Source organism: Anolis sagrei, chromosome 2 (genome assembly GCF_037176765.1).
Source record: "Anolis sagrei isolate rAnoSag1 chromosome 2, rAnoSag1.mat, whole genome shotgun sequence".
Classification (NCBI taxonomy): Eukaryota; Metazoa; Chordata; class Lepidosauria; order Squamata; family Dactyloidae; genus Anolis; species Anolis sagrei.
Window position 1 is genome coordinate 3,655,455 of NC_090022.1, and position 12,489 is coordinate 3,667,943.

Genomic DNA, 12,489 nt, shown 5'->3' on the forward strand with positions numbered 1-12,489 from the left:
CCTTCCTTCTGTCCTTCTTTCTTTCTTTCCTTCCTTCTGACCTTCCTTCCTTCTTTCCTTCCTTCTGTCCTTCCTTCTTTTTTCCCTTCCTTCCTTCCTTCCTTCCTTCCTTCCTTCCTTCCTTCCTTCTATCCTTCCTTCTTTCCCCCACTTCCTTCTGTCCTTCCTTCTTTCCTTCTTTTTTTCTTTCCTTGCTTCTGTCCCTCCTTCCATCCTTCTTTCCTCCCTTCTTTCCATCCCCCCTCCCTCCCTTCCTTCTGTCCTTCCTTCTTTTTTCCCTTCCTTCCTTCTGTCCTTCCTTCTTTCTGTGCTTCCTTCCTTCTGTCCTTTCTTTTTTCCCTTCCTTCCTTCTGTCCTTCCCTCCTTCTATCCTTCCTTCCTTCCTTCTTCCCCCCTTCCTTCTGTCCTTCCTTCCTTCCTTCCTTCCTTCCTTCCTTCCTTCCTTCTGTCCTTCCTTCTTTTTTCCCTTCCCTCCCTCCTTCCTTCCTTCCTTCCTTCTTTCCTTCCTCCCTCTTTTTCTTCTTCTTCCTTCCCCTTCTTCCTCTTTCTCCTCCTCCTTTCTTTCGGCTTCTTTCTTCTCTCTTCACTCTTTTCTTCTCACCGAATGAAAGTCTTTTCTCCTTGTGAGCTATTTAGAAACTGGTTGTTTATATCGGAAGAGCTGTGCTCTATCCACAGATTTATTTCTGAACTTTTCTTCATATCTGTTGTGTTTTCCTCATCCGAAATGCTTGAGACTAGAAGAGGCTTTTCATTTCAGATATACAGATGGATGGATAGATAGACAGATGAATAAGTATGGATAGATAGGTAGATATACAGGTAATTCTTAAATATACAAGTAAGTCTTAAATATGCAGGTAGTACTGTATATATGTATGTGTGTGTGTATACACATACATTCATACACATGTAAGAAGCACAGTGGTAAAAGTTGGCAGTTCAACCCCGGGTCAGGGTGAGCAGCCGCCGTCAGCCCCAGCTTCTGCTCACCTAGCAAATCCAAAACAGCAATGTGAGTAGATGAATCGGTACCGCAGGGAGGTAATATTAAGCGGGGAGGTAATATAAGGCATGCATAGGGACATGCCAGCGATTCGATCTGGAGGACGTCTGCAGACGAGTAGAGCCTCCAGATGCCGGAGATGGAAAAAGATAGGAAAGCCTATACCTTTTTTTTAATGTATTGTTTGCCTTTGTTAATAGTATAACTGCATTGAATGTTTGCCATATATGTGTTCGCCCTGAGTCCCTTTGGTGAGATAGAGCAGAATATAAATAAAGCATATTATTATTATTATTATTATTATTATTATTATTATTATTATTATTACAGTGTTCCCTCACTTATCGCGGGTGTTACGTTCCAGGATCACCCGCGAAAAGTGAAAATCTGTGAAGTAGGGACACTATATACAGTAGAGCCCTGGTTGTCCAATACTCTGTATTATCCAAAACGATCTTGACAGATTAGAGAGATGAATGGCCAAAACTAACAAAATGAAGTTCAACAGGGACAAATGCAAGATACTCCACTTAGGCAGGAAAAACGAAGAATGGGGGGATGATGATGCCTGGCTCGAGAGCAGTACGTGTGAAAAAGATCTTGGAGTCCTCGTGGACAACAAGTTAAACATGACCTAACAATGTGATGTGGCGGCAAAAAAAGCCAATGGGATTTTGGCCTGCATCAATAGGAGCCTAGTGTCTAGATCTAAGGAAGTAATGCTACCCCCTCTATTCTGTTTTGGTTAGACCACACCTGGAATATTGTGTCCAGTTCTGGGCACCACAATTCAAGAGACATATTGACAAGCTGGAATGTGTCCAGAGGAGGGCGACTAAAATGATCAAGGGTCTGGAGAACAAACCCTGTGAGGAGCGGCTTAAGGAGCTGGGCATGTGTAGCCTGAAGAAGAGAAGGCTGAGAGGAGATATGAGAGCCATGTATAAATATGTGAGAGGAAGCCACAGGGAGGAGGAGGGAGCAAGCTTGTTTTCTGCTTCCTTGGAGACTAGGACGCAATGGAACAATGGCTTCAAACTACAAGAGAGGAGATTCCAACTGAACATGAGGAAGAACTTCCTGACTGTGAGAGCCGTTCAGCAGTGGAACTCTCTGCCCAGGAGTGTGGTGGAGGCTCCTTCTTTGGAAGCTTTGAAACCAAGGCTGGATGGCCATCTGTCAGGGGTGATTTGAATGAAATATTCCTGCTTCTTGGCAGAATGGGGTTGGACTGGGTGTACCATGAGGTCTCTTCCAACTCTTTGATTCTATGATGCTATGATCCGCCTTTGCTACCCTCCCTCGCTCACTCTCTTGCCCTTTCCTCCATCGCTTGCTCACTCACTGGGTGAGTCCTGGTTCTGCCACTGCAATCCTTCCCATTGAGTGAGTGAGCGAGAGTAGGCGGCAGCGGTGTCAGAAGCAGGATCCTGTAAGAGGCAGCCAGACTCCTGCATCTGCAACTGCTGCCACCTTTGCCACCCTTTTTCTTGCGGCCGCTTCAACTTTTTGTATGGTTCCTATTTGGATGGCCATATATATATATATATACAATATATATTGGGGGGAGAAGCAGCATTATATATGTGTGTGTGTACATACACATATATGCTGTTGTAGTACAGTCTGTTGGCAATGCTGCAACTGGTAGTAGGAGTAGTAGAGGAGGGAAACGAGGTGCCCAGGTGTTAGACGAGGAACAGTAAAGGAAGAGGATCTGGGAAATACTTATGTCACCCACTAATGAAGAGTCCTTTGAGGGTTTCTCCGAGAGTGAAATGAGTGAGGAGGAGGAAGGAGATCCAGATGGGAATAGCGGGACTAAGGGGATTACTCGAGAGCAGGAATCGGATGAGGAGCATCAGAGAAAGAAGATCCAGGACATACTTACTGCTCCCACGGAGGAAGAGGATTTCATGGGTTTTTCTGGGGCTGTTGGGTCTGGGAGTGATGGGGATGAAAAGGAATCATTAGATTGGACCAAAGTACAGGAGGTTCAGAATGTGTGTACTCAACCAACGTCCAGGGACACTTTTGTGGGGTTTTCTGGTGGCGGGGATTGGCAATCTGGTGATATTGTGGAATTATGGGGAGATCTAAGTCTTGACAAGAGGTGGAAGAGTTGGAGGGATGGGCATTGGCGTTCAGCTGTTGAAGCTAAGCCAGCTGAGAGTGATGAGGATGGGGTGGAGGGCAGCTCATTATCGGATGATGAGCTGTAAGATAAATGTAGGCACTGGAATGATAGAACCTTGCAGTAGGCAAAGTGTTGGTTTCGTGCCTTGGGTCTTGTTGCTGCCTTGCTTTGTGTACCGACCAGTTTAGATTATCGTAAGTGCAGATTTCCCCTCTCCTTGACTTCGGACTGTTTTTGACAACGACGCTGCTTTGTGGATTTTGGAACCTTCAACTGGGACTTCTTTGACTTTGGACGACAGCTTCTCTTCACAGCTCTTTGTTTGTTTGTTTTCCTTGAACTGTGTGATATTGGTGCGCTTTGGAAGAACTCTTGTTTAATCCGGGTTTTTGCCAGTTTAATCCGGATTATTTTCTGAATTTGTTTTTCAAGCTAGAAATTGCTACAATCTTTGAGTTTTGACCAGAGGCACTGAAGTAAGTGTCTCTGGGTCCTGTTTACTTTGCTTTAATAAACTATTGTTTTGGATATACTCCTGTGCCTGGCTCTTTAAGGCATCTGGGTTCCAACATATACACTCATAAAATTATACATATACAGACACACACACACACATATATATATATACACACACACACTATACAGACATAGTGTATGTGTATATATATACATATATACATACAGTGTGCATATATTTACACACATACACACACACGTGTGTGTGTGTAAAAATGTTTGTGTATATATGTGTGAATATATATAAATATGCGTGTATAATACATAAAAATATGTGTATATAATATGTATGTATATAACTAATATGTTTGCATATATATGAGCGTGTGTATATACATCTGTATATATATATAAATGTATTATATATAAATACATAACATATATATATATATTCCATATTAATACATTTTAGATATTATGTATTCATATATATATAATGTGTTTATATATATAATTTATATAAATAAAAATGTAATGTTCGTTTGTGGGATTAACATAAAAAAACCACTGGGCAAATCGACACCAAATTTGGACACAAGACACCTCTCAGGCCAATGAGTGACCCTCACTTGTAAAAACACTGAAGCACACAGTGGAAGGGACTTAAAAAGCGAAAAAAGCAAAAAGATGCTACAGTGCAAGCGCAAAAATGACTCCCTCGGCAAACAAAACACACAATAGCATATCCACAGCTCCCAGCATCCCCTAGACCAGGCCCTTTAGGAGAGGAGGACAGTCCAAATGCACTGCTTCCGAACCAAACAACAACAACAACACAAAGTGCTCCAAACCCCTTACAAGAGGTCCCACAAAAAGAGAGAATTTGAAAGTTGACTCCTTGTGTTTTATATAGAATATGAATAATAATGAAGCACAGCTTCTCCTTCCATTCAATTTATTTATCGTGTCATCAGCAACCATACCATTGTGTTACAATTCTAACAGAACAAAAAAAACACAGATTAAAAAGAAAAAGGAAAAACAAAAAAAAAAAAAACACAGATTTTGCAAATTTGGTAGTTGGTTAAATGTCCTTTGACCAGTATCTGGCCCCTTGGAGTGCCTCTGGTGTTGCCGCAAGAAGGTCCTCCCTTGTGCATGTGGCAGGGCTCAGGTTGCATTGCAGCAGGTGGGCAGTGGTTTGCTCCTCTCCGCACTCGCATGTCGAGGATTCCACTTTGTGGCCCCATTTCTTGAGGTTGGCTCTGCATCTCGTGGTGCCAGAGCACAATCTGTTCAGCGCCTTCCAAGTCGCCCAGTCTTCTGTGTGCCCAGGGGGGAGTCTCTCATTTGGTATCAGCCATTGGTTGAGGTTCTGGGTTTGAGCCTGCCACTTTTGGACTCTTGCTTGCTGAGGTGTTCCAGCGAGTGTCTCTGTAGATCTTAGAAAACTATGTCTAGATTTAAGTCGTTGACGTGCTGGCTGATATCCAAACAAGGGATGGGCTGGAGATGTCTCTGCCTTGGTCCTTTCACTATTGGCTGCTACTTCCTGGCGGATGTCAGGTGGTGCAATACCGGCTAAGCAGTGTAATTTCTCCAGTGGTGTAGGGCGCAGGCACCCCGTGATAATGCGGCATGTCTCATTAAGAGCCACATCCACTGTTTTAGCGTGTTGAGATGTGTTCCACACTGGGCATGCATACTCAGCAGCAGAGTAGCATAGCGCAAGGGCAGATGTCTTCACTGTGTCTGGTTGTGATCCCCAGGTTGTGCCAGTCAGCTTTCGTATGATGTTGTTTCTAGCGCCCACTTTTTGCTTGATGTTCAGGCAGTGCTTCTTGTAGGTCAGAGCACGGTCCAAAGTGACTCCCAGGTATTTGGGTGTGTTGCAATGCTCCAGTGGGATTCCTTCCCAGGTCATCCTCAGAACTCGGGATGCTTGTCTGTTCTTAAGGTGTTCAATGAACACTGCAGAGAAAGAGGAGCAACCAAGTCCTCCCAAAGGCCATAGAGTCCCAGCCTGGTTCCTAGGGCGGCAGGAAGTGGTGTGCCTGCAACAGGAGGAAGCGGGAAGTCAGTATCATTTCCGCTTCTGGTTCTTGGAGGAAGCGGAAGTGGGTGAAACTAGGGGGGTGAATGGAGGAGGCTGGAGAAAGAGGTAAAGGTGGGAGAAACCTCTTTGGGGGAGGATATTATGCTATGTTATATATTATATTATGTATTATATTGTGTTTTATGTATAATAGATTATGTTATATATTGTATTATGACTAGCTGTGGCCCAGTCTGTGTATATGTGCTTTGTGTGTGTATATATTTCTGTATATGTGTATATATGTGGTTTTGCACATGCGTTCTAATGTATTTTTATTTTTGTGTAGTCTGTGTACACAGAGAAGCCATTGAAATCCACAAGCAGGTGGGACAATTTCAGCAGAAAGGAGGAAACCATGAAAATGAACAAAATCTGGCTCTCAGTATTGAAAACTCTAAAATTGCAACAGCAAAACAACAGAGAGGAAACAAACAAGGACATCTAATCACCTCTCAACAAAGGATTGCTCCAGGCACAGTCAGGCCATTGTATGCTAATCAAGGTGGTCAGTTGAAACATTCACACCTAGCTCCAGCAGACAAGAGTCCTTTGTCCCACCCTGGTCATTCCGCAGGTATATAAACCCATTTTCCTAGTTCCAACAGACCTCACTACCCCTGAGGATGCTTGCCATAGATGCAGGCGAAACGTCAGGAGAGAATGCCTCTAGAACATGGCCATATAGCCTGAAAAACCTACAACAACCTAGTGATTCCAGCCATGAAAGCCTTCGACAATACATTGTACCCTCTTTCTCTCCTTCCTTCCTTTGGTGTCCATTTGTCCAGTGGTTTTTGAGTTCTGTTCATCCCACAAACAAACATTACATTTTTATTTATATAGATTAGCTGTACCCTCTTTAGGTTGTTGTAGGTTTTCTCGGGCTATATGGCCATGTTCTAGAAGCATTCTCTCCTGACGTTTTGCCTGCATCTATGGCAAGCATCCCCAAAGGTAGTGAGATCTGTTGGAACTAGGAAAAAGGGTTTATATATCTGTGGAAGGATCAGGGTGGGACAAAGGACTCTTGCCTGCTGGAGCTAGATGTAAATGTTTCAACTGACCACCTTGATTAGCCTGCCAGTGCTAATCAATCTTTTGTTGAGAGGTGATTAGATGTGCCTGATTGTTTACTCTCTGTTGTTTTGCTGTTGTAATTTTAGAGTTTTTAAAATCCTGGTAGCCAGATTTTGTTCGTTTTCATGGTTTCCTCCTTTCTGTTGAAATTGTCCACATGCTTGTGGATTTCAGTGGCTTCTCTGTGTAGCCTGACATGGTGGTCGTGAGAGTGGTCCAGCATTTCTGTGTTCTCAAGTAATATGCTGTATCCAGGTTGGTTCATCAGGTGCTCTGTTATGGCTGACTTCTCTGGTTGAAGGAGTCTGCAGTGCATATTATTGGAGAACACAGAAATGCTGGACCACACCAACAACCACCATGTCCGACTACACAGAGAAGCCATTGAAATCCACAAGCATGTGGACAATTTCAACAGAAAGGAGGAAACTATGAAGATGAACAAAATCTGGCTACCAGTTTCAAAGCCATGAATGCCTTCGACAATACATTGTACCCTCTTTCTCTCCTTCTTTCCTTCCTTCCCTCCTTCCTTCCTTCTCTAACATTTCCCCGCTTTTTCTTTTCCTTTCTCTCCTTTCTTTCTTTTCTACCTCTTGCTTTCCTTCCTTCCTTCGCTTTTTGTTTCCATCCTTCCTTCTCTCTTTCCTTCTTTACCTCCTTTCTTCGCTCCCTCTTTCCTTCCTTCCTTTTTTTCTTTCTTTCTCTCCTTCCTTCCTTCTCTACTGCTTTCTTTCCTTCCCCCCTTTTTCTTTTCCTTCCTCGTTCTCTCCTTTCTTCCTTCTCTACCTCTTTCCTTCTTTCTTGCTTTCTTTTTCCCTTTCCTTCCCTCCCTTCTTCCTTCCTTTTTTTTCTGTATCATCATTTAGCTTTTCATCATTTAGCTTTTTTGCCCTTTCCACTGTTGTTTTTTTTTTGGGCGCGTTTTATGAGAGGTGGTCACTTGGTCTGTTAGGGGTATAGTGTCCAAATTTCATGTCAGTTCGTCCAGTGGCTTTTGAGTTATGTTAATCATAGAATCACAGAGTTGGAAGAGACCTCGTGGGCCATCCAGTCCAACACCATTCTGCCAAGAAGCAGCAAAATTGCATTCAAAGCACCCCTGACAGATGGCCATCCACCCTCTGTTTCAAAGCCTCCAAAGAAGGAGTCTCCACCACATTCCGGGGCAGAGAGTTCCACTGCTGAACGGCTCTCACAGTCAGGAATGAACATTACATTTTTATTTATATAGATCATATAATATTGATCTAAAATGATGGCCTAGGAAAGCAGATGCTATTGAGTCTCTCAACCTTAAGCTCAGCTCAACACCTGCATTTCCTTCCCTTCTTCCTTCCTTCTTTCCTTTCTCTCATATATTTTCCTTTTTCTTTTTTCCTTGTCCCTCCATTCCTTTGCCTTCTTGTTCTCTTTCTTTCCTTCCTTCTTTTTGCTCACTCCCTTTTCTTTTTCTCCTTCTTTCCCTCCTTTTTCCTTCTCTCTCACCTCCATTCCTTCTCCCTCTCCTTCCTTCCCCCCTCCCTCCCTCCTTTCTTGCCCTTCCTTCCTTCCTTCCTTTATCTTCCTCCTTCTTTTTCTGTTTCTCTCCTTCCTCCCTTTCCTTCATTCACATGCCACTTAGCAGTAGCCAATCTGCTTTGTTCCTTTACTTCTGCTCTGCATTCGAAAAGGGTGGGGTTTTTTTTTGCTGGAACAATGCAAAGAAATGGGAAATTGTATTGTCGAAGGCTTTCATGGCCGGAATCACTGGGTTGTTGTAGGTTTTTTTGGGCTATATGGCCATGGCCAAGAGGCATTCTCTCCTGTCGTTTCGCCTGCATCTATGGCAAGCATCCTCAGAGGAAGTGAGGTCTGTTGGAACTAGGAAAAAGGGATTATATATCTGTGGAATGACCAGGGTGGGACAAAGGACTCTTGTCTGTTGGAGCTAAGTGTGAATGTTTCATGATTAGCATGATTTCCTCCTTTCTGTTGAAATTGTCCACATGCTTGTGGATTTCAACAGCATTTTATTTGAGAACACAGAAATGTTGGACCACTCTCACAACCACCATGCCAGGCTACACAGAGAAGCCATTGAAATCCACTAGAAGCATGTGGACAAGTTTAACAGAAAGGAGGAAACCATGAAAATGAACAAAATCTGGCTACCAGTATTAAAAAAACCTCTAAAATTAGAATAGCAAAACAACAGAGAGGAAACAAACAAGGACATCTAATCACCTCTCAACAAAAGTTTGCTCCAGGCACTGCCAGGCCATCAAATGCTAATCAAAGTGGTCAGTTGAAACATTCACACCTAGCTCCAGCAGACAAGAGTCCTTTGTCCCACCCTGGTCATTCCACAGATATATAAACCCTTTTTCCTAGTTCCAACAGACCTCACGACCTCTGAGGATGCTTGCCATAGATGCAGGTGAAACGTCAGGAGAGAATGCCTCTAGACCATGGCCATATAGCCAAATGGGAAATTATTGTTTCTATTTGATGTTTGATGTTTTGTCTTATGTCTGTTATAACAGGCTGTGCTTTTTAATTTTAGTTAGTTAAGTTATAATTCGTATTTATATGTTGGGTTGTATAAATTATTATTATCATTATTATTAACTTTATTTGTACTCCACTAACATCTCCCGAATGACTCGAATTTGGTTAGTATGGATGTATTGTTGTTGTATTCAGGCATCGAATGTTTGCCTTTTATGTTTGGAATCCGCCCTGAGTCCCTTTGGGGAGATAGAGCAGAATATAAATAAAGTTTTGTTATAATTATTTAAAATTGGGTCATTGAAGGTCTGTGGGCCAAGTTTGGCCCAGATCCATCCAGCCACAGAGGATGAAGAAGAGCCTTGATGGGGCAAACCAACTCACCAGCTTACAAACATACTTTGACGTTTCCATATCTAGCTCATTAAGATGTCTTCTTTTCTACTTTCCAGTGACTGGTGAACTCTGAGGCAGTGGTGGCTATGTATTTCACTCGCGGGGAATGGGATTTCCTGGATCCGGGCCAGAGGGTCCTCTACAAGGAGGTCCTGTTGGAGAATTATGGGAATGTCGCCTCTTTGGGTAAGAGCCCCCTTTGCCCTCCATGGATGCCCTTTGGGACTCATGGCTGCAGCCTCAAGGAAGGAGACGGGAGTAAGTGACCCATATCTCTCTGCAGCAACATGTCAAAGTGAGGGAAAATATTTTGTAAACCTTTCTTCATAAAGACAGGATAATTCTTTGAACCTCACACTCAACTATCTAATAGTTTCCCCATATTTAAAAGAGGCGGTGGTCTCTCCCTTGCTGAAGAAACCAGATTTAGATCCCTCGGTTCCCTCCAGTTACCGCCCAGTTTCAAATCTCTCGTTCCTGGGCAAGGTGATGGAGAGGGCAGCAGCGGAGCAGTTGCAGCAATTCCTAGACGACACAGCTGGACTAGATCCCTTCCAGTCCGGTTTCCGTGCGGGGCACGGGACAGAGACTGTGCTGGTCTCCATCACGGATCCCCTTCGATGCCAGCTTGACCAGGGCGGGTCAGCGCTGCTTGTGCTGTTGGATCTCACAGCAGCATTTGACACAGTCGACCACAATCTCTTGACCCACCGCCTTGCTGTTGCTGGAGTCAGGGGGAGAGCTTTAAACTGGCTCCCCTCCTTTCTTCACAACCGTGGACAGCGAGTGGAGAGGGGAGGCCTGGTCTCTGAGAGGTCCCCTCTATCTTGTGGGGTTCCTCAGGGGGCCATCCTCTCCCCTCTGTTGTTGTTTAACATCTCTATGCGGTCACTTGCTCAGCTGGTTCGAGGTTTTGGGCTTGAGTGTTATCAGTATGCAGATGACACTCAGCTGGTGCTGAAGATGGAAGGCCGACCGGACTCTGTACCCGATTGTTTCCATCAGTGCCTTGAGGCCGTTACTGGATGGCTGCGTGCCAGCAGGTTGAGGGTGAATCCAGCAAAGATGGAGATCCTATGGCTGGGTCAACCGGGCAGTGGGGACATCCAGCAGCCTACCCTGGATGGCGAGGCGTTACGCCCGTCATCATTGGTAAAGAGTCTGGGAGTCCTTTTGGACCCTCTGCTGAGGATGGAGGCCCAGGTCTCCGCCATGAGCAGAACCGCCTTCTTTCACCTGCGGCAGGCTAGACGGCTGGCCCCTCCCTGTCCAGGGACGACCTGGCTACGGTGATCCAGGCCACGGTCATCTCAAGACTGGACTACTGTAACGCCCTCTACATTGGCCTCCCTCTGTCGGTGATTCGGAAGCTCAAGTTGGTACAAAATGCAGCTGCTCGGCTTCTTGCGGGAATTCCAATGAGATGCCACATATCACCAATCTTACTGCAGCTGCATTGGTTACCAATTGAGCACCGGATGACTTTCAAAGGGATGCTACTCACCTTTAAGGCCTTGCATGGTCTGGCGCCAATGTACCTGAGGGATCGTCTCACCCCCTCCCAACCCCAGAGATCCCTCCGTTCTGAGGATCAAGATCTATTGGAAGTCCCCAGTGTCAAGACCTTGCGTCTAGCGGCAACCAGACGCAGAGCCTTCACAGCAGTGGCACCATCAGTCTGAAATACTCTGCCACCTGAAGTCCGTGCCCTGCGGGACTTACCAGCTTTCCGCAGGGCATGTAAGACATACCTGTTTCGACAGGCCTTTGATCTTTGATATTGCTGTTTTTAAATTGCTTTTAAACTTTGTTAGATTTTAGCTATTCTTGTAAGCCGCTCCGAGCCCCAGGGGAGTGGCCGCATATAAGTTTAAATAATAAAATAAATAAATAAATAAATATTACTATTATTACTATTATTATTATTGTTATTATTATTATTATTTCATATAAAAAGCATTGCATAAATTAATATAAAACCAATAGAAATAGAAGGAGTGCAGGGCACCTCCGGAAGATCTTAATAAACTTGATGGTTCATAGGGGAGAATCCGTTCGGACAGGTAAACTGGGCCGGAGCCGTTGTGGGATCTTGCAGGGCTCAATATTGTCCCCCATGCTGCTTAACATCTACATGAAGCTGCTGGGAGAGATCATCTGGAGTTTTGGAGTTGGATGTCCAACTCTATCAATCCTTTCCACCTCCTGCTAAGTAGGCTGTCCAGGTCCTGAACTGGTGCTTGGCAGCTATGACACTCTGGATGAGGGCAAACAAATTGGAATTGGATCCAGACAAGTTGGATCCAGGTTAGTTGCTAGGCCAAACAGGGCATAGGGTTACAGCCTGTGCTCGATGGGGTTACATTCCCTTTGAAGACTCAGGTTTGCAACTTGGGAGTCATCATGGATTCATCGCTGAGCCTGGAACCCAGGTTTCGGCAGTGGCCAGTTGCGCCTGTACCTTAGGAAGCCAGACTTGGCCATGGTGGTCCATGCTCTGGTTACATCCCGAATACTGCAACGCATTTTATGTGGGGTTGCCTTTGAAGCCTGTTCGGAAGCTTCAAGTGGTTCAACTGGCAGCAACGGGATTGCTCACCGGAGAGCAATCCACCTCCCTGTTGCATCAGCTCCACTGGCTGTCAGTTTGCTACTGAGCACAGTTCAAAGTTCAAAGTTCAAGCCCTAAACAGTTCTGACCCAGCTTACCTGTCCGAACATCTTTCCCTCTACAAACCATCTCAGAGGTTAAGATCATCCAGGGAGACCCTGCTCTTAGTCCCGCCTCCTTCGCAGGTGCGGCTGGTGGGAATGAGAGATAGGGCCTTC

General features: G+C 44.7%; 1 protein-coding gene across 1 annotated transcript in view; it reads left to right on the forward strand.

Moving 5' to 3' along the window:
• Positions 1-5,696: 5,696 nt before the first annotated feature.
• Positions 5,697-12,489, forward strand: part of LOC132765843 (zinc finger protein 585A-like) — a 30,624-nt gene continuing 23,831 nt past the window's right edge. The window contains exons 1-2 of the mRNA XM_067463249.1: positions 5,697-5,760; positions 9,717-9,918. Coding sequence (XP_067319350.1) covers positions 9,747-9,918 — 172 coding nt within the window. The 5' untranslated portion in view covers positions 5,697-5,760; positions 9,717-9,746. The remainder of the gene's footprint in view (positions 5,761-9,716; positions 9,919-12,489) is intronic.